Genomic DNA, 21,759 nt, shown 5'->3' with positions numbered 1-21,759 from the left:
AGAAACAAGTTAGTTCCTTGAGGTCGCCGTTGAGAAATGCAGACTTAACGTCCATGTGATGGACGCGCCACCCTTCTTGAGCCGCCAGCACGAGGACTCGAACAGACTCCATGCGCGCCATCGGAGGTCCGGAGTGAACGCACCGTCGTAGTCGATCCCCTCCAACTGGACGAAGCCACTTCAGCCGGGGATGACCAATCCCAGCCGCAACCTCCATTAAACACCACATCACGGCTTACCTTGACCCGCTGTGTGGCCGGATCAAGGATCCGGTAGGCATCCGCCCCTTCCGCGTAGCCGATGAAGATGCCTGGCTTGCTGAAAGCCCTAGTTTGGTTTTGATAATTGATGAAACCCTAGTACTAACCGCTATACTAAGTGTGTGTAGAGTTAATGAGGTTGGTACATGCCAAGTGATGGAGCAAGTGATGATCATGGTGATGATGGTGATGACCACAGGATGATCAAGTGCTCAACTTTGAAAAGAAGAAAGAGAAAAACAAAACCCTATGGAGATCAAGGCAAAGCTATTGCTTAGGGTTTTGGTTTTGGTGATCAATATTAGAGTGGAAAGATTAGATTGGGGGCAAAGGCCACACACGGCAACAGCCAGGGGCGTCATTATATATAAGCCAATGGGCTGATGAATTACAGGAGGTGATAGACACCAATAATAGCCTACTATACAGGCCTACCATACATGTGTAACTGTAGCCTACTAAACATAGCCTCCTACTAAACATAGCCTACTATACAGGCCTACCATACATGTGTAACAATATTCCAACAGCCCCCCGCAGTATCAACCGGAAGAGTATCGGACGTTGAGGCTGGATCGGAAGGACTGGAAGACAGCAGTAGGTAGTCCTTTTGTGAAGATGTCCGCATATTGAAGTGTTGTTGGAACATGTAGAACATGAACATCCCCGAGAGCAACACGTTCACGCACAAAGTGCAAATCAATTTCCACGTGCTTGGTGCGTTGATGTTGAACCGGGTTGGTGGAGAGGTAGACAGCACTAATGTTGTCGCAGTAGACCACCGTAGCCTTAGACAACGGGCAATGAAGTTCAGCAAGAAGCTGGCGAAGCCAACATGCTTCAGCCACAGCATTAGCAACGCCGCGATATTCAGCTTCAGCGCTTGAGCGAGAGACTGTCTGTTGCCGTTTGGAAGACCAGGACACCAGATTATCTCCAATAAAGGCACAGAAGCCGGAGGTAGAGCGCCTAGTATCGGGGCAGCCGGCCCAGTCCGCATCGGAGTAAAGGAGCAGATCATGAGAGGAGCTGCGAGAGATCTGAAGGCTATACTTGATAGTGCCTTTGATGTAGCGAAGAATGCGCTTGAGAAGAGAGAAGTGTTCCTCCCTCGGATCATGCATATGCAAGCAGATCTGTTGGACGGCGTGAGTGATGTCAGGCCGTGTAAGAGTAAGGTACTGAAGACCACCAGCTAGACTGCAATAGAGGGAGGCGTCGGCAACTGGAGGACCCGCTTCTGCAGGTAGTTTGGGGCTCACTTCAATGGGAGTGGCACAGGGGTTGCAGTGCTGCATCTTGGCACGGGTAAGAAGCTCCAGGGCATACTTATCTTGAGTCAACAGCAAGCCAGAGGTATTCCGGGATGCAGTGATGCCAAGGAAATAATGAAGTTCACCAAGATCGGACATAGCAAATTCTTGTTGAAGGGAGGCAATGATCTGTTGAAGCAGTGCCGAGGAGGAGGCTGTAAGAATGATGTCGTCCACATACAGCAGCAAGTACGCAATGTCATTGCCAGACTTGCGGATGAACAAGGAGGTGTCACATCTGGAACTGCAAAAGCCAGTAGAGAGGATGAAAGACTGGAAGCGAGTATACCAAGCGCGTGGGGCTTGTTTAAGTCCATATAGTGACTTGTTCAACTTGCAAACATGTTGTGGGAAGGCTGGATCAATGAACCCAGATGGCTGCTGAGAGTAAATTGTCTCTTCCAGAGTACCATTTAAGAAGGCATTCTTCACATCCAATTGATGAACAGACCAGTTGCTGCTGATTGCCAGAGAAAGAACAGTGCGAATCGTAGCAGGTTTCACTACCGGACTAAAGGTCTCCTCAAAATCGACACCTGGTTGCTGAGAGAAACCACGAAGCACCCAACAGGCTTTATAACGATCCAGTGACCCATCAGACTTTAGCTTTTGGCGATAAATCCACTTCCCAGTAACAATGTTGGCATTGAGTGGGCAGGCACTAAATCCCAAGTCCTGTTAGCCGTGAGAGCATTGAACTCTTCAACCATTGCATTCTTCCAATTAGGATCAGCAAGAGCTTGCTTGTAGGATGGTGGAATGGGCGATGGTCCGGCAACCTGAAAAGTAGCTGGAGTACGGAACCCACTCTTGGCCCTAGTAACCATTGAATGGTTATTGGAGACAGGCAGAATGGGCACTTGCTGAGCTTCTGAAGACCTTTGAGAGGCTGGAATCGGCGCAGGAGCAGATGCACGAGATGCCTGCTGAGGAGCAGGTGCTGCCGGCGCGGGAGCGCGCTGTTCGATGGAGGATTCCGCAGGACGTGGACGAGTATAGACACCGTTATAGGCGGCTTGGTGTTGTAGTCGTTCGGTGCCGATGAAGAGGTGGCTGCACCAGCAGCGCCGGGCGTGGAGGGGCCGCACGTGGCGTGCTACGTTGACGTCGAACCAGCCGCGCCGTGTATCGGGGCTGGCCCGGTCAGCGACGCCGGCACCCTTGCAGCAGCTTGCGACGAGGATGGCGCCGGTTCAGTCGCGTCAGGCGACGGGGCAGGCCCGTGCGGCGTGGGAGATCCAGGTGTGCCTGGCGGTGGGGTAGGTCCTGCTGCCGGTAGTGAGCTGGGCACGCCGGGCAGAGACGCAGGAACACCAGGGAGCACCATATCATCATCTGCAAAGTCATCAAAAACGAATACGAAGAGGCAGTGGTGCTGGTACAAGCAGCATAAGGGAATGTGAGCTCGTCGAACACGACATGCCGGGACGTGATGATTTTGTTAGACTTGAGATCAAGACAGCGGTAGCCCTTGTGATCGGAGGGGTAGCCGAGAAAGATGCACTCGGTGGATCGTGGCGCAAGTTTGTGAGGAGTGGTAGCTGATAGGTTGGGATAGCAGCGACACCCAAAAGCCCGGAGGTGGGAGTAGGATGGCTTGGAGCCGAACAAGGCCTGGTGTGGTGTGAGATTTTTGAGGACTTTTGTGGGGTGGAGGTTAAAGAGGTGGGTGGCTGTGTGTAAGGCATCGGCCCAGAAGGCAGGAGGAAGACCGGCTTGAATCAACAATGTTCGAAGAATATTGATGATTGAGCGGATGACTAGCTCAGCTTTTCCATTTTGTGGTGAAGTGTGTGGGCAAGAGAGTCGGAACTGAATTCCCTGGGAAAGAAAAAAGGAGCGAGCAGCATGGTTATCAAATTCACGACCATTATCGCATTGGACGAAACTAATACGACACTGAAAATGTGTTAACACGTAGGTGTGAAAGTCGCGAATAGTGGAAAAAGTGTCAGATTTCAGTTTCAAGGGAAAAGTCCAGAGATAATGAGTGAAATCATCTAAACGCACCAAATAATATTTATTGCCAGACACACTGGGAACCGGAGAAGTCCATAAATCAAAATGAATGATCTCAAAAGGGCGCTGAGTGCGCGTTAAAGATGTAGCAAACGGCAAGCGAAAATGTTTTCCTAACTGACACTCATGACAAGGAGTGGCAGATGTTTTATTTGGGGCGAAGGAGATGGCGTTTGCTGACTTCAGTTGAGAGAGAACTTTGGCGCTGGGATGGCCGAGGCGCCGATGCCAAATGTCTTCTGCAAGAGCCAGCAACACGGCGCGAGTGGAGGTGGGTGTCGTGAAGAAAGGGTACAAATCGCCGGAGCTATTGCACCGATAGAGCAGCGCCTTAGTTTTCAAATCCTTCACAGACAAACCAAACGGGTCAAACTCCACAGACACAAGGTTGTCAATGGTAAACTTGCGCACAAAAATAAGATCGGTGACTAATTGAGGAGAAATTAAAACGTTGGATAAAGAAAATTGGCGGGTAGGAGAGGGAAAAACAACACTGCCACTAGCAGTGATGGGAATGGAAGAGTCGTTGCCGACAAGAATATTTGTGGGTGTGTGGGAAGGTGAAGTGGAGGAGAAAATACCCTGATTGTTGGAGAGATGAGAGGATGCGCCGGAATCCATGAACCAGTTGGGCTACTGTAGGGTCACGGAGTTCAACGTGTTGATCAAGACAGTGGGATCCCAGGTGTTCGTGGCGGTCGTCGCTGCAGCTGCTGCAGGCGCGCCGGCAGTAGGGAATCCAGGAGGGGTGCCAGCGAACATGGCCTGATGCGGAACGCCGGGACGTGGACCAAGCACGCCCTGGGTAGGCTGCATTGGCCACATCTGGAAGGTGCTGGTGTAGGGGTTCAGGAACGGACGGAAGCCGCCGAAACCGCCGGGCGCGCCAGGCCTGCTGGAGGATGGCGCACTGCTGCGATTCTTGTTCTTGTACCGGTTCTTGTTGTTGTTCCGCGGTGCAGAAGAGGACTGCTGGGGCGCCGAAGGAGAAGCTGGCGGCTGGGGCGCCGAAGGTTGAGGCACCACCACCAGCGCCGTTTGTTCTCCAGGCTGCGGGGTCTTGAGGTCCGCCTCCTCAAGTTCCAGCATCTGCTCCCCCGGACGAAAGGAGAGATTTTCCCACTCCTTGCACAGACGCTGCAGCGTGGCGCGGCGGACACGGTCGACACCGATGCGTGCCGCGGCTACGGAGTCCCATGCCTCTTTGGCGGAGGGCTTGTCCGCGAGCGACACCTGCATCTTCGGCAGAACTCCGGCGATGATAGCCTCCAGCGCGCACTGATCGTCGTGGTACATGAGGTCACCGTACTCGACGGCATCCTAGAGTTGGCGCGCCTGCATCTTGAGTCGCATGAGCATGCTCCACTCGTGGTAGTTGGACTTCGTCAGTTGCGGCCACGGGGTCCCTGTGCCGCCGTCCTTGTACACCGTCTGGATCGCCGGCGACCCGTGACGGCCTCCACGTCTGCGACAAGGATTGAGCCCAGCGAAGCCTCTTTGGGCTCCGCGACGGGTTCCCACGGCGCGGATTAGGGCTCCTCCGCCCGTGCGCGTGTGGCTCCTGGTCCATCTACGCGCGGAGAGCCGCGGCCATGGCGGCTGCCTCCTGAGCTGCTGCTGCTGCCTGCCACGCCACCTGCGCTGCCTGCGCGGCTACGGCCTCTGCCGCTGCCAAGCACCTAGCGCGATCGGCCCCTGGATTCACCATGGCGCCAGCCTCTGGGTAGGCATCCACGGCGACGCCGGCGGCAGCTGCTGCTCTGGCTCTCTGGCTTGAGGTAGACATGGCCCCTCGGCTCTCTCACCCTGGCTCCGATACCAATTGTTGGCATGAACAACTTGCAAATCTGAATCTGAACTGCTAGAGGGCAGCTTGGCCAGAGGCCGCTTGGATTGAATCGAAATGCAACAAGTTCTCACACTAATACAAGGGAGAGGGGGATGCTGCATATATAGCCTAGAGGGCAGACAGCACCCCAACATGCCCTGACAACTTCTAACTGCCTAAAGCAAAACCGTCTAGCAGCAACTTGGTTCACAAGGCACCATGTTCAGCTTGGTTGCCAAGGAACCTATTAGGTAAAGTAAAACACAATTACAGTAAAGTAAGTGGTAACTAGGCTAACACTAAGCTAACCCTGTCAGCCACTACGTCGAAAATGAATTCAGTGAGACAGAAACAAGTTAGTTCCTGCAGTCTAGATCTATCAACTCTTCATTCCATTCCCTCCTTCAAGTTGTTACCACCCTGCCTCAAATAACTAGGGTTGGCTCCTGCAAGGTTCAAAAAGGCGCTAGGCGCTCTCTAGGTGGTGACCCACCACCTAGAGCTAAGGCGATCCTAGGCATTTTCCCAGGCGGTAGCTAAAATATGCATAAATACTTAAAGAAAAGGAAAAAATAGCAAATCAGTGGTCATAGAATGGAGAGAAAGAGGAGGCCCAATAACGGCCCAAGTCTCCCACGGTGCCACTATAAGCCCTCCCAAGTCTGGGCCCAAGTCTTATCCCCTCCCCTCCCAGCCTCTGCTCGCGCTCGCTTCCGTCTCTTGCCCACACTGCCGACGCACCGCCTGACACCCTAACGTTGCCTCCTTCCCCACCAACGTTACCTCATCCCACAGTCGCCTAATGTCCACGCCACCCCCACACGTCCCTGCTTCGGCAGATCTGCCTGCCGCCACCGCCTGATGCCACCTCTTCCTCCACCAGCCGCCGCTGCCTCACATTAGCTCCTCCCCCACCGTCTCCCGGCCTCCACGCCGCCCCCACACGTCCCTGCCTTGGCAGATCTGGATGCCTTTCGCCAGCAACAGTTGGGCAGCCACCTAGGTACCCACGTACCCCCCCCCCAGGCGAGGCGATACCCCGTCGCCCAGCACATAAGCACCTTTTTGAACATTGGGCTCCAGGGTCATGACAGGAAGCCATAATAACATACTTATTAGCTTTTATCCCACTTAGTGTTGTCACCGAATTTCTTCATTTAACAATTCGCAAAATTATATTTTTCTTTGACAACATTATTCATACCATACTTACATATATCCCCTATTTGTATTTTCCAACTAACAATACGTAGAGTTCTAGTTCTCTTGAAAAAAGCAGAGAAAATATTTAGCCTTTTCCAAATCATTAATGAAACGAAAAGAAGCACTCAATATTACCATTATCATAGGATAAGTGCAAAATGAGCTGTTTCACCACTCACAGTTTCTCTAACCAAAGAGAAAGAAGAATAGGGAAATGATGCATACTGCACCTTATTGCTTGGCATTTGTTGATATGTTTGCTGCTAGTCGAGGCTCCAGGACACAAGGACATTACATAATCAGAGCTGAAAAACAAGACAGCATCAGTTTTTAACAAGGTAGGTAAAAAGGCTGATTGTTTGATAAAAATTCACATCACCCCCAGCATTGATGATAACACAGCAAATAAGGAGAAATAAAATGCTGACGAAATAAAGTTGAATATTGATACCAATGTAGATATTGCAGTTATGTAGTAAGTTGTTGCATTGTTATCTTTTCATTACAATGCATATTAAGTGGGTGGATGTAGTAAAGCCATAAAGGGAGACTTGGAATGTTTAATTATCTGGAGCACATGAAACTTAGCACTCCATGTGCACAAACCGTGAGCTAGGATAGTGGCTGACTATTATTAATATTACTACTTTTTTTTAATTCAGATATTCTATGCTTTCAACTCTTGTTGCGGTATCAGTATCTATCCTACGCCAAGCCTGTTTTAGACATAAGATCATTACATGCGGCATCTTTTGTAGTCTCACCACCTCAATATTGTGAAATGTGACAGACTTAGAATCAAAGCTCCTGATCCATAAATGTGGAAACTACAAATCTCAACATGGTACATTTATTTTTGGCCATTATGGGTCAAATCAAGCAACCTGGTGAGCAATTCATGTATTGATTCCAAAGGATTCAATAAGCTATTCCACTCTAATCATTAGTTTTTCCTATTCATGCATTGACAACCCTGTGCACAAAAGTGGACCTAGGCAGGCAAAAAAGCATCTACCGAGCCTAAGCACTAGGCACCACATTTCTGCCTAACATCTTGATGCCGGCTTATTGGTAATTAGGCATCAGTTATATGCCTTGCCACTTGCCTTTATAACAACCGAGCAGCAACAGCAACGGTGCCTTGCTACAAATGAAGTGGCAGCAGTTGTTTGCAATTTAGTAGACTAATCTTATTGAATCCATTTAGATTAATTTGTTGCAAACAGAAAAAGATAATAGATAATCCATAACTCAATCCTACAAGTCAAGGCCACATCAGTTTCTAGTTTATGCCAATTTTGAACTAATATGTGGGCCCAATATTGGTAAATCTGCTATTTTTCGAAGTTGCACATAGTCCTCCCCAGACTAAGTTATGTACTTATGCAACTTAATACTTCCGTTATCAATGATATATTTGAGTATTTAAACTGGACAAAATAGCATTTTAAAAATACTCCATACTACTAATAATTTTAGTGAGAAACTATGTATATATTACATTATAAAATATATTGGTGAAAGACGCATTTCGACCATGAGGATGTAAGAAAACTCTTGGGATTGGAATACTAGCTCTAGTGTGCACATATACCCATTAAATAAATAAAAGGAAAAGGTCAGCAAAGAAGGCTGCAGTACTAATATCAAACTACTTTTTTAGAAGAAAATGATAAAAAACCTTGAAGAAACTCACGTGCTCATTGTGAAATCAATAGGTGCACCCTCATTTGATATCATCTTATCATGGTACTTAGTTGCAATATTGCTCCCTGCTGGTTGGTAGGCAAGAGAAATCCATGGCTGCAACAACGGATGAGCATGTCATTGTTAACAACAGCTTTGACGTTTAAGCAACAGAATAAAGGTACAAAAATACTATGAATTTTAACAAAGTTACAATGCAATGATCATCTAATGTCACAAAAGTACAATACCCCTCAGCAGATATGATAAAATAGAAGATAACAGTACCAAAAGTGATCATGAAAACTGGCTACACAACAAATTTCTAAGAAAACAAGAAATAAAAATGATAACATTATTTCAAACCTCAGGATCTTCTGCTTGGTCCTTGGAGTCTTCGGGGCGCTCATTTCCCTGTCAGCACAAGACATGATCATGAATAGACCATAGCACAAGAAGCTACATTAACCTACTAATAGTGGCACTTCTTTTATCAGTAACTGACCAAAATAATCACAACAGAAAGTAGCAGCTCATCAACCAAAAAATGGACTACTCAACATTAGAAAAAAAATAATCTGACATTAGCAAGGGGAAGAAGTAATAAAACGTTTATTAGAGAATTTAGGGAGAAAACATGTCAGGCCATAATCCAATGCTGTACTAATCCATTCTCCTTGGCATTTCGGATAAAAAAACGAGTGAAGAGTAACTCTTACTGCATGCAAACAAAATATGCTTAATTGCAGGCAATTAGACTCCAGATGTTTCGAATAATTGGACCAAGTATTGAACAAGACAAAATTTTACACATAATGGACATACTGAAAGGGCTACAGCACAGAAGAAAACAGCTAACCAGATCATTTCATAATTTCAAGTCAGTAAACCTTTACAGGAAGAAATGGTACTAAATCTGACAGACAGAGAATGTTACAACACCTTACGAGATGAATCCATTGATCCACTAGCACCACCATTCATTTCACGGGGTTGTGAAGCCTGCCTAGTATGTGCTCGGCCATAAATAACATGTGACATTGATGGTCGCATTTGCACCACTGCATCAATATGATTTAAATGAACCTGTAAAACAACACAAGAGATTGACCCCAAAGAAAATCATACAAATAAACATCTAATTCTAGTAATTATTCCGCGTGTCCTAGTAGGATACTAGACTACCAGCAGACAGGTTCTCTCTGGTGGCAAAGAAAAAATGGAAATGTGTTCCAAGTTTTGGATTACAAATTGCTAGACATAAATGACAAGCTAGTTAGGCCACAAACTCAATACCAGTGGAACTGTGGGGGTTGCTTGGGCCTGAAATAAACTAATACAACCAAAATAAGCAGTATCAAACATTTAGGACATTTAGAATTTGCTTTATTATTGTTACCGCAGTATCCTAATAAATATGCAATGCCACAATTCCCAAGGCTACGGCCTGGCTACTCATAAACACTTAGCCAACAAAAACCAAGAACCAGAGAAGCTGTCATATTACTTACCAAGTTGCCTTTAAGAACACCAACTGCGTAATCAGTAACATCAGCTGCCTTGGATGATGATAGTGTCTTTTAAAAAACATAGAATAAGGACAAAAAAAACACAATATCAATGTATTGATATATATGAACAAAATATGCAATAAAATTATTTGCATGAGAGCAGAACAATTTTATCCATTTAAGATACCATCACAAGTGCTAGAGAAGAACATTACATTAACTCAACTAGCAAAGTTAGGCCTCGTTTAGTTCACATCGAATCTTGCGACACATGCATGGAGCATTAAATATAGATGAAAACAAAAACTAATTGCACAGTTTGTCTGTAAATCGCGAGACGAATTGTTATGACCGGTATTACGTACAAGCGGCGGATAAGTGGCTAGGGGCCACAGGCCGATCGGCCTAGGGGGGATAGGACCCCAATTTCCATTGTCAATTGCTATTATTTAGGAATATTATTATTTGAGGGAGTATTTTATAAATTATTAGAGGAGAGGAGGATATATATATTTGTAAAGACTCTATTCTGGATTTAAGCAGAAACAATATTGTTTCCAGCTTCCTTTAGGGAGCTGGGAGATCGGGAAGTCCCCCAAAACCCTAGCCGCCACCCCTCTGTGAACAGTACGCGCGCTACAGTAGACGCGGGTACTGTTCACGCCTCCAGCCGCCGCTGCGCCTGCCCCTCACCACGGCGCCCCAGCGCCGCTCGCGAGTTCCAGCCCCGGTCTCTCACCCATATCACCTGCGAGAGATCAAGGGAAGAAGGAGGAACCCTAACAACCTGGTATCGGACTTGGCCATGTCGATCCCGCTGCCCTCCTCCACCGTGCCGCCTCTGTCCAGGACCGAGGCCCCCGCCACCACCGCGCCGCTGACTGCGATCCCAACGTCCCCCTTGCTTCCGCAGCCCGCGCTGCCGCCGGCCGTCGGCGCGTCGCCGTCCTCCGGTGGCGTCATGACGAACGAGCAGCTGACAGCAGCGGTCCTCGACCTCGGCCGGATGGTCGCTGGGATCCATGCGTTCCTGCTAGGACCGCACTCCTCTACGCCTACGACAACCCAGCAGCTGCTGCCGCCAACGACGACCCAGCAGCTGCTGCCGCCGCCAACGATCCAGCAGCTGCTGCCTCCACCAGCCAATGCGCCGTCCGAGGGCGTTCCGATCCAGGACATCCGGTTTCCCCCCTCGCCATCGCCACTCCCAGCGTGGCTGACGGGAGCCTCGCCGCCGGTCTACACCAACACTCCGGCGCACCCGACAGTCCCCCTGCTGCCCAACATCACCGCGGGGTTCGGCCATGGGGGCGTTCCTGCGTCGGGCACCCTCTATGGGGGCATCGACGGGACCCTCGTTCCCGGCCCCAGCCTCGGGGCGGTGCCGACACTCGGCGCGGCTCCACCAGGGGCCACCCCCACGGCGTTCGCCACGTTCCCGATGGCGCCCGCCCCTGCTGGTTTCGGCGTTGCTGCGCCCGCGGTTTTGGGAGCGGCCGAATTCCAACCGAAGGGCTACAAGCTTGACTTCACCACATACGACGGTTCGGTTGACCCGCTGAATTGGCTGACCCACTGCGAGCAATTTTTCTAGGGCCAGCGCACCCCGGAGTCCCAACGCGCGTGGATGGCTTCGTACCACCTCACCGGCGCTGCTCATGCTCTGTTGTTGGATGAAGAATGCTGTCTATGGCTCGCGGTTGGCTGAATTGGGGCGTCTACCGTTCCACTCTACCGTCCAGGAGTTCGCGGACCGCTTCCAGACGATCCTTGCGCACTCCCGGGATATCTCCACGCGCCAAAAGGCGGAACTCTTCGTGGGCGGCCTCCCGGAACATATTCGGGTGGACGTGGCGATGCGCGCCCCGCTCGATCTTCAGTCGGCCATGTTCCTAGCCCGCGCATTCGAGAGCCGCGCAACACCCACAGCAGCGCTGTTCCAGACGCAGCAGCAGCGTGGCGCGCGCCAACCGCCGCGGCCAGCCCCTCCCCCGCGCCACCAGGGGGCGGCTGTGGTTCCTGCTGGCGCACAGGGCGTTCCAGCACCGGCTGCAGCAGCCGCTGTTCCAGCTGCCCCGGGCGCAGCAGCACCGCCGCGACAGTTTCGTCGTCTCTCGCCAGCCGAAATGCAGGAACGTCGCCGCCAAGGACTATGCTACAACTGTGATGAACAGTACGTCCGTGGCCATGTCTGCCCACGATTGTTCTACCTGGAGTCGGCAGACTACGTCGAGGAAGATGAGGCCCCCGCCGCAGACAACGACACAGCCCCTGCGGAGATGGACGATGATGCGGCTGCTAACGCTCATGCTCTCGTTGTCTCCGTGCATGCTCTTGCAGGGATCCGGACGTACCATACCCTGCTCCTGCCGGTGACGATTAAGGGTGAACGCTTCCTCGCCCTGCTGGACACGGGGTCCACCCACACGTTCCTCCAGGGGGCCGCCATGCGTCGCCTGGGCCTCGCTCCACAGGGGGCGAGCAGCTTCGCGTTATGGTGGCCGGCGGCGAGCGCCTCCCTTGCGAGGGGATCGCTCGTGACGTGCCGGTCCTCATCGACGGCACGACCTTCCACATCACCTGCATCGGGCTCGCCTTGGGCTGTTTCGACATCATCCTCGGCGTCGACTTCCTCGGGGCGTTGGGCCCCCTCACTTGGGACTTCGAGGGGCTCACGGTGGCCTTTCAGCGCAGCGGGCACCGCACGGTGTGGCAGTGCGTCGGCGCTCCGGGCGCTCCCTCACAGCAGCGGTCTCTCGCCGCGGTGGCCGCTGACCCTCAGCGCCCGCTGCTGGACGAGCTTCTACTTCAGCATGCCGACATCTTCGACACGCTGCGCGACCTCCCACCGGCTCGCTCCTACGACCACCGCATCCACCTCTTGCCCGGGACGGCGCCTGTGGCAGTGCGGCCGTACCGGTACCCCCAGCTACAGAAGGACGAGCTCGAGCGGCAGTGCGCCGCCATGCTGGAGCAGGGCATCATTCGCCCCAGTACCTCGCCATTCTCGACGCCCGTGCTCCTCGTCAAGAAGGCGGATGGGACGTGGCGCTTCTGCATCGACTACCGCGCGCTCAACGACCGCACGTCCAAGGACAAGTTCCCAATCCCGGTGGTGGACGAGCTCCTTGATGAGCTCCACGGCGCCAAGTTCTTCACCACGCTCGACCTCCGCTCCGAGTACCACCAGGTGCGCATGCACCCGGCGGACATCGAGAAGACGGCGTTCCGCACCCACCACGGCCACTTTGAGTTCCTGGTGATGCCGTTTGGGCTTTCCAACGCCCCAGCGACATTCCAGGCATTGATGAACGACGTGCTCCGCCCTTTTCTCCGCAGGTTTGTGCTGTTGTTTTTCGACGATATTTTGATCTACAGCACGTCGTGGTCCGAGCACCTGCAGCACGTGGGCCTCGTCTTCACCACCCTTCGCGCCCACGGCCTCTTCTTGAAGCGGTCGAAGTGCTCCTTCGGGGCCCTCTCCGTCGCCTACCTCGGCCACGTCATCTCCGCCGCCGGGGTCGCCATGGACAGCGACAAGGTGGCCGCTGTCACCTCGTGGCCGACGCCACGATCTCCTCGCGGGGTGCGAGGCTTCCTGGGGCTTGCCGGCTACTACAGGAAGTTCATCCGCGACTTCAGCTCCATCGCGACCCCTCTCACGCGCCTCCTACGGAAGGAGGCGTTCGTCTGGACGACGGAGGCGGATGAGGCCTTTGCCGCCCTTAAGCGGGCGCTCTCGTCAGCGCCGGTCCTACAGATGCCTGACTTCGAGCGCCCGTTTGTGGTGGACTGCGACGCCTCCGGTACAGGGTTCGGCGCCGTCCTACACCAGGGGGCCGGACCCCTGGCTTTCTTCAGTCGACCGTTTGCAGCCCGCCATGTCAAGCTGGCGGCCTACGAGCGGGAGCTCATCGGACTGGTGCAGGCAGTCCGTCACTGGCGCCCGTACTTGTGGGGGCGCCGTTTCCTCGTCCGCACCGACCACTACAGCTTGAAGTTCCTCCTGGACCAGCGGCTGTCCACCGTGCCTCGGCACCAGTGGCTCAGCAAGCTGTTCGGGTTTGACTTCGCCGTCGAGTACCGCCCCGGCCGGCTCAACACGGCAGCAGATGCGCTGTCCTGCCGCGACAAGGACGCGGTGGCCGCGTGCGCCCTCTCTGGGCCGTCCTTTGACCTCTTCGACGTCATCTGCCACGCCACCGCGACCGACCCGACGGCCCGCGATCGTCTGCAGCAACTCGCGGACGGCACCTTGGACGCTCCGTGGGCTGCGCGCGACGGCTTTCTCGTCCACGGCAAGCGCCTCTACGTTCCCGACGTCGACGATCTCCGCCACCAAGTGGTCAGCTTGGCGCACTCAGCGGGGCACGAGGGGATCCAGAAAACCCTTGTGCGCCTCCGAGCTGACTTCTACATACCTGGCGATCGACACCTGGTTCATGACTTCGTCTGCTCCTGCGACACCTGTCAGCGGAATAAGACGCCGACCACGCAGCCGGCAGGCCTCTTGCAACCCCTGGATGTGCCGGCCCAGGTGTGGGCTGACATCTCCATGGATTTCGTTGAGGGCTTGCCGAAAGTCCACGGCAAGTCGGTGATCCTGACGGTGGTGGATCGCTTCTCCAAATATGCTCACTTCATCGCCCTCAGTCACCCGTACACGGCCGCCTCGGTTGCGCGTGCCTTCTTCGACGGGATCGTGCGTCTGCACGGCTTCCCCAGCTCCATCGTCAGCTACCGCGACCCAGTCTTCACCAGTCATTTGTGGCACGACCTTTTTAAATGTGCAGGTGTGAAGCAGCGCCTCAGTACGGCCTTCCACCCCCAGACTGATGGCCAGTCAGAGGTCGTCAACAAGGTGCTCGCCATGTACCTCAGGTGCGCGACTGGTGACTGCCCCCGCACATGGGTCGACTGGCTCTCGTGGGCCGAGTACTGCTACAACACGTCGTTCCACTCCGCCCTGAAGACATCGCCGTTTGAGGTGGTCTACGGCGCCCACCACCCCCACTTCTCCCACATCAGGAGGGGGCGGCCAAGACGGAGGCAGTGGACGTCCTGCTGCGCGACCACGACGCCTTTTTGGCAGAGGTCCGGGAGCGTCTTCTTCAGGCACAGCAATACGCCAAGCGCTTCTACGACCAGCACCATCGCGAGGTGGAGTTCGATGTGGGGGCATGGGTGCTACTCCGCCTGCTACACTGCCCCACCCATGCCCTCGCTACGCCGGCCACGGGCAAGCTTCGCCCGCGCTACGCCGGCCCGTTCCAGATCTTGGAGCGGATTGGGCGGGTGGCTTACCGACTGCAGCTGCCGGCCGACGCGCGCCTCCACGACGTCTTTCACGTAGGGCTGCTCAAGCCCTACACTTTTCCTACCGGCGTCCCTCCTTCTGGGCCGGCTATGCTGCCTCCTGTGCAGGATGGTCGCCTGCTGCCCGCCCCGGAGAAGGTCCTCCGTGCTCAGCTACGTCAGGGTGAGTGGAAGCTCCTGGTGCAGTGGCACGGTCTGGCTGCGGATGAGGCGACTTGGGAGCCCATGGAGGACTTCAAGACTCTACCCTGATGTGCAGCTCGAGGACGAACTGTTTGCTGAGGGAGGGAAAGATGTTATGACCGGTATTACGTACAAGCGGCGGATAAGTGGCTAGGGGCCACAGGCCGATCGGCCTAGGGGGGATAGGACCCCAATTTCCATTGTCAATTGCTATTATTTAGGAATATTATTATTTGAGGGAGTATTTTATAAATTATTAGAGGAGAGGAGGATATATATATTTGTAAAGACTCTATTCTGGATTTAAGCAGAAACAATATTGTTTCTAGCTTCCTTTAGAGAGCTGGGAGATCGGGAAGTCCCCCAAAACCCTAGCCGCCACCCCTCTGTGAACAGTACGCGCGCTACAGTAGCCGCGGGTACTGTTCACGCCTCCAGCCGCCGCTGCGCCTGCCCCTCACCACGGCGCCCCAGCGCCACTCGCGAGTTCCAGCCCCGGTCTCTCACCCATATCGCCTGCGAGAGATCAAGGGAAGGAGGAACCCTAACACGAATCTTTTAAGTCTAGTTGCTCTATGATTGGACAATGTTTGTCAAATAAAAACGAAAATGCTACAGTGTCAAAATCCAAAAAAAAACAGATCTAAACAAGACCTTACAGTTTATTATGATTATCACTTTGGTCATGTACTTGGCAATTTGAAAACAGGCACCATCATTAAAACACAAATTGACCAACTTATATTGTTCTCCTGTGTCCTGTCACAGAAACTGGGAATTTGGTCATGGTGCCAGCCAATTTTTGAAACTTAGATTGACTTTCAAACTATCTAGACTGAAAGAATCATATGCAGACTTGTCTCAGAAAGTAGTTTCATAATATCATGACTTTGTGATATTTTCAATATTTTGTAGAAATACTTCATCGACACTGTCTTCAAGTACTACGCGCATCTTCTCCGAGCAACAGGGCTGCTGTTGTGTCGCCTCATCAGGCTGGTAGAAAGCTCCATGCACCAGCCAGGTAGTAAGTTTCAAACTTGAGTAAAAAAGCCAATAACCAAGATAAAAAAAGGTCAGCGAGCACCACTGTCCGTGTGTCCGCTTCACCGTTGCATCTACATCGCCGTCACCTGTGCATTGACGACTGTGCTGCGCAATACCTGCTGCGCCATCCGTCTGCACAGGTCTTCGTCCTGCTGATTGGGTCTTTGTCATCAAGCTGCCACTACCCGCGTCGTCGCTGAGACCTGCTCGCCGACGCGTCTTCTCCTGCATTGCTTCTTCTTCGTCCAGCACAACCACACGGTTGGGGCCCTCTCCCTTGTACGCTCGGTATTGGCAACATCGACACGTGCTTTCATCCCCGACGCATTGCTGGATCTGGCAAATCCAGTTGCGCCTCGATGCTCAGGCGGCTTGACTACATCGACTTCGGCATCGACCCTCCCATTCCTACTCCGTCTACCTCGATTGCGTCGTCGCCTTTCTTCTACATCTACGACGGCCCTGATTGCGTCGACTTCGGTATCGCCCCCTCCCACGACGACTGCCTTGACGCGTCTCCGTCATTACCATGGTGCCCCTTGAGTACCTGCAGCTCCATCGACATGCAACCCGATCACAACTATGTCGACCTCAGCCATCTTCAGCATGGCTTCTTCGACCACGGCTACTGCGCCCTTACGCTTAGCTACCTCAACATCAGTACAAAGGGCTACTGCCTTGCATGAGGACTCATCGGCTTCTTCTCCAGCCATAGCATACATGGCGCATCGACGGTTATGACTGCAGGGGGATGTTACATATCAGCTTCTTCTCCAATCTTACCGTCTGTAGCGCTCCCGTTGTGACTGCGGGGGGATGATAGAGTAAATAGGAATGGTACCACATTGTGTACCCACATAAGGTGTTAGTCCTATGTACCCTATATAATCAGCCTATGAGGCCCAATGCAATATATCCAATATTCCACCAATTATATTCTCCCTCAACGTGTGAAATATCTAAATAGAAAATAGCAGTATTTTACTACAAAGGTAACTATTCTTATGAGTATCTAGATTATGCAGCACGTCTAAAGTTTCTCAAACTGGCCATCAAATAACACAATCATAATACTACTAAACCAGTGTGAAACATGCAGGTCATATCACATTTCAAAAGGTAAGACATGCTAAAAGCAAGTAAAATCTCATCAACACAAAATGAACGAATGACGTGATGGCACTGGCAGCCAGCTGCTGCGCCTCAAGAACAGGACAGAGATATTTTCTGCATAATGCAAATATTGATGCCCCAACTCTTTTGATAGATCTAAAACTAGCACACAGGAGCATACAGAACTCGGTCTCAACAAGGTTTTTTATTGTTACTTGATGAAGAAGAAAATAGCCAATCTTTATCAGTAACTCTAAGCTAAAGCTGGATCTGAAAATCCCTATCATACTTCACATCTACGTTACACGAGTACGGATACGAGTATCGGATACAATACGTATCGGATACGCGGATACGCACTTTCTAAAAAGAAAACCCACTAAAATGGTGTATCCGAGTATCCGTATCCGCGTATCCGATGAGTATCGGATACGGATACGTCACCCCTCTTGGAGTATCCGTGTAACATAGCTTCACATCAAGATTATGCAATAGTAAAACAAAAAAAATTGTTCCCTCCATACCAAAAAACATGAGCATTCAAGGATTCAAATTTTTACCCACAAAACATGTCACTGTAGCACTTAGACAGTCAGTGACTCAGTGGAGCCCACATACATTAAATCAACCTCCCTCTCTTCCAACCGCATGCATGCATGCATGCACATGATTAATAACTAGTGGAGGTTGCATGTGTCCCTTCAGTCACACGGCAAATGAAACCAAAAGACATCAACTAATAGGGGCACCTAAACTTGATAGAGTGCTGATTTCTAGTTCTTGGGAAGTGGAATTTCCCCTTTGTAATCTCAGGAAAATTCCTAGATATATGTCTGATCACAATCCTTTGTTTGTGAGAACTGACTTATATCAGCAGATAGGTTCGAGGCCTTTCTGTTTTGAAAACTCTTGGCTTCAGCATGCTGACTTCTCTCGAAAAATTAAGGAAATCTGGAAAAAAAATTTAAGCCAAGTCTGCCATTGATACCTGGAGTATCAAAACGGACAGGGTCAAGAAGTTTCTTAAAGGCTGGGAACAGAGTCTGTAGGAGCATACTAGAAAATATAGAAGAATTCTTCATAAAGAACTAGAGGTTTTCAAGAAAATTGAGGAAACTGAGTCTCTGTCCTCAGATAAACATGACAGAAAACCTTGTATTCAAACTGAGCTTCTGAGGCTCCTTGAAGAAGAGGAGAGCTATTGGCATTAAGAGATCCAATAGCATGTGGTTATTAAAAGGTGACAATAATACAACTTTTTTCATCATGGTGGCTCATGCTACCCTGTTCTATAAAGAATTGTTTGGACGCTCTACCCCTTCTGGTCTCCACATGGAACCTGGGTGTTGGGATCAGACTGAGATGGTGTCTGACCAAGATAATATGGAGCTGGGTAAACTGTTTTCTGAATCTGAAAATAAGGAGGCTATCTTCTCGATGGAGAAAAATACAGCCCCAGGCCCAGATCACTTTCCTTTTTTGACCCAAAAGTACAGCAGGGAGACCCCACTATAGGAGATTTTTTTTAATTTTCAAAAGGGAGGAAAAAACTGTATACAAAAATGAGGGTCCAAACGAACTAAGCCACACAACCAGAAAAAGGGCAGGAGAAACTGCACTACAGAGCAGCAGAAGGAACTAGGAGAGGGGGTCTAAACAGAGGAGAAAAGCATGTCGTTTTTCTTCACTAAGTATAAAGGCTTGAAGTTTGGCTTCCTCGTAAAAAGAGGTTTTCCAAGAAATAAAGGAGGGGCGTCCTCTGTCGAAGATGAAGTTATTTCTCTGCTTCCAAATATGCCAGGAGGCAATGATGAAGATCTCCATGAAGAATGGGTCTCGAAGCTGTTGCTTTGCTTGCATCATCATTTGGGAAAAATCACTTGTAAGGTTCCAATGAATAACCAAGAATCACTTGTAAGTTGAAGAATTGTGTCACTTGTAGATATTATTTTGTACAAACAATGAGCAGAAAGTTCATAAATCACTTGCAACAAGCACAAAGAGCAGGGAACAGTCAAAATGGTAAAAAAACATATTCATGAAAGGAGGATCAAGTTCTCATAAAGAACAAAAGTAAGGTGCACCAACTGAAGTGACAATCACACAACTAAGGACAAATCTAAGGTTCATCAAGAAAACGACAATCATGCAAGTGCCCAAACATTGAACATAAAAATAGGATAGTTGCAACGACACTAATCAGATTCAACCAACAAGTGACACAATTCTTCAACTTTGTCTAACAGTATCACAGATAATCAAACTTCGCCTTCAAGTTCATAAGTACATTTAAAGACTGTCATGTGATTTTGCAAGATTAAAATAAGCTCACCTGTTTTGTCAGTCTCAAAGGTGCCTCTTGGTCATAATTTTCACTCTGTGTATTGACACTCAAATCAACTTCAACTTCTGAACTCAATGGCTTTGCACGAACCTGGCATATTCATAATCCTTTAGCTACTTAAGATAAATATATGTTAGATAATAGAAATTTGCAACAGCAAAAGAGTATATGAAGTTAATGGGGATGCACCTCTTCACATATCTCATTTAACTCATACGGGCGCCAACATGGCCTCAGGGGATATTGCATAATGTACAGCTGTGATATAGATAATAACAAATTTAAAAACAATTTTGAGCCAAATATTGATAGAATGAAATATGTACAATAGGGCTGAAGTTCAATTCATCATGATGAAACAAACATATGCTACTGCTGAATGTTTGGGGCAGAATAGTAGATAAACAAACCAAACAACCATATTCAGTTATTAAACTTCTATAATCTGGCCCTAATTGTCCGGCTAATTTTCTATATGCAGAAGTTTAGTAAGAACACATTCTTATTTTTACCACAATCTAGAAGAAACAGCAGGATAGTTTAATTAACAATTATAAGCCTTCTTATAACAAGTTTGTACAAAGCCTTGCATAGAATAGAACATCATAAACAACACAAAATATACCTTCCTGCAAAAGCACATTGTTCTTCTAGAAGTAGAACTAGTTTATCCAATAGCATTGGCAGAAATTTAAATAGAACTAGAAGAGAACAAAATTTAACTGACAACCACACAAACACTATCATTTATGCTGCTTGGTTGTTTGGACCACTTTCTTTCTGGCTAAGTTTTACTGCAAAATTTAACTTAATCACAAGAGTTAGTTCCAGCAACCATATCCAGTATTCACCAAGCTGTCGATAATCAAGCAACATGGACGGGTTCGTCCGGACATTACCTTGGCGTCGTCGTCCAAAGGCTTTGGGTTGAAGTACACATCAATCTCGCGCACCACGAAGTCCTCCTCGTCCGCCCCCTCCCCAAGTCCAGGAGCGTCACCCGTCCCGTCCACCTCCACCGCCCTGTCCACCTCCATCGCGTCCTCCTGCGGCACCGCGGGGTTGACATCGGGCTCCCGCAGCGGCACCGGCTCCGGCTCCAGCTTGGGCACGGCCACCGGTACGGGTTTGGGGGGTTCGGGCTTCGGCTTGGGCTTGCCCTTGGCCCTGGGACGGAAGCGGGTGGAAGGCGCACCGGCCGCAGCGGCGGATGTGGCGGCCGAGGCGTCGAGGGAAGCTAGGTCGCCCATGTCAACGTCTGCGTCGAGGGACGGGGGTTTGTCGCCGGTGGCCATCGTCGACCCGGGATCGCCTAGGGTTTCGTGGATGTCAATGGAGTGTGGAGGTTTTGGCCTTTTGGGGAGCCAGGGGTTTTTGGTAGGAGTTCTCGCGGATCCGGGACCATTTTTTTTTATTGCTAGGTTAGACGCCATAGGTTTTAAAATCCACGTACTCTATGTTTTTTATTGTTATTTTATTTTTTCTGTCTATATTCTTTCTTTTTTATTTTTTTTCAGTTTTTGTTTTTCGATTTTATTTTATTTCTATCCTTTCCATATTTTTTTCTTATTTTAATTTTACCTTTTTTTTCTTTTGGTTTTATTTTTATTGTTCTTCCTTGTTTCTATTTGTTTTTCTTTTCGGGTTTTCTATGTTTCTTCATTCGTATTTTATATTTTATTTTTTTTTAATCTTCTTTTTATTCTTATTTAAATCGTTCATTTATTTTATTTGCTCTATGCATTTTTATAATTTGTTAATCATGTTTGTTTTTATACTTTTCTTCTAAGTAATTTTATTTTTTTTATTTTTATTTTCTATATATGTGATGTTTATGTAGTATATATTTAGTGTTCTATGTTGTGTTATCACATGTTTACATAGTATACATGTGATGTTCTATGATGTTTCTTATAGTGTTCACTTAGTATACATG

General features: G+C 49.8%; 1 protein-coding gene across 4 annotated transcripts in view; it reads right to left on the bottom strand.

Moving 5' to 3' along the window:
* The window catches only part of LOC8076259, a 31,957-nt gene extending 10,735 nt beyond the window's left edge, over nt 1-21,222 (bottom strand). For 2 of the 4 annotated variants that reach the window (XM_021464610.1, XM_021464611.1), the window contains exons 1-8: nt 20,723-21,222; nt 20,013-20,081; nt 19,812-19,913; nt 9,821-9,886; nt 9,252-9,395; nt 8,676-8,723; nt 8,320-8,426; nt 6,854-6,928 (exon numbers count right to left, since the gene is read on the bottom strand). In XM_021464610.1, the coding sequence (XP_021320285.1) occupies nt 6,854-6,928; nt 8,320-8,426; nt 8,676-8,723; nt 9,252-9,395; nt 9,821-9,886; nt 19,812-19,913; nt 20,013-20,081; nt 20,723-21,118 (1,007 nt within the window). In that variant the 5' untranslated portion in view covers nt 21,119-21,222. The remainder of the gene's footprint in view (nt 1-6,853; nt 6,929-8,319; nt 8,427-8,675; nt 8,724-9,251; nt 9,396-9,820; nt 9,887-19,811; nt 19,914-20,012; nt 20,082-20,722) is intronic. The other 2 variants (XM_021464609.1, XM_021464612.1) reach the window with 1 other exon arrangement.

This window comes from Sorghum bicolor, chromosome 7, assembly GCF_000003195.3.
Source record: "Sorghum bicolor cultivar BTx623 chromosome 7, Sorghum_bicolor_NCBIv3, whole genome shotgun sequence".
In the NCBI taxonomy this organism is placed as follows: domain Eukaryota; kingdom Viridiplantae; phylum Streptophyta; class Magnoliopsida; order Poales; family Poaceae; genus Sorghum; species Sorghum bicolor.
The sequence above is the reverse complement of the archived record's forward strand: the minus strand, read 5'-3'. Positions and strand labels throughout refer to the sequence as shown.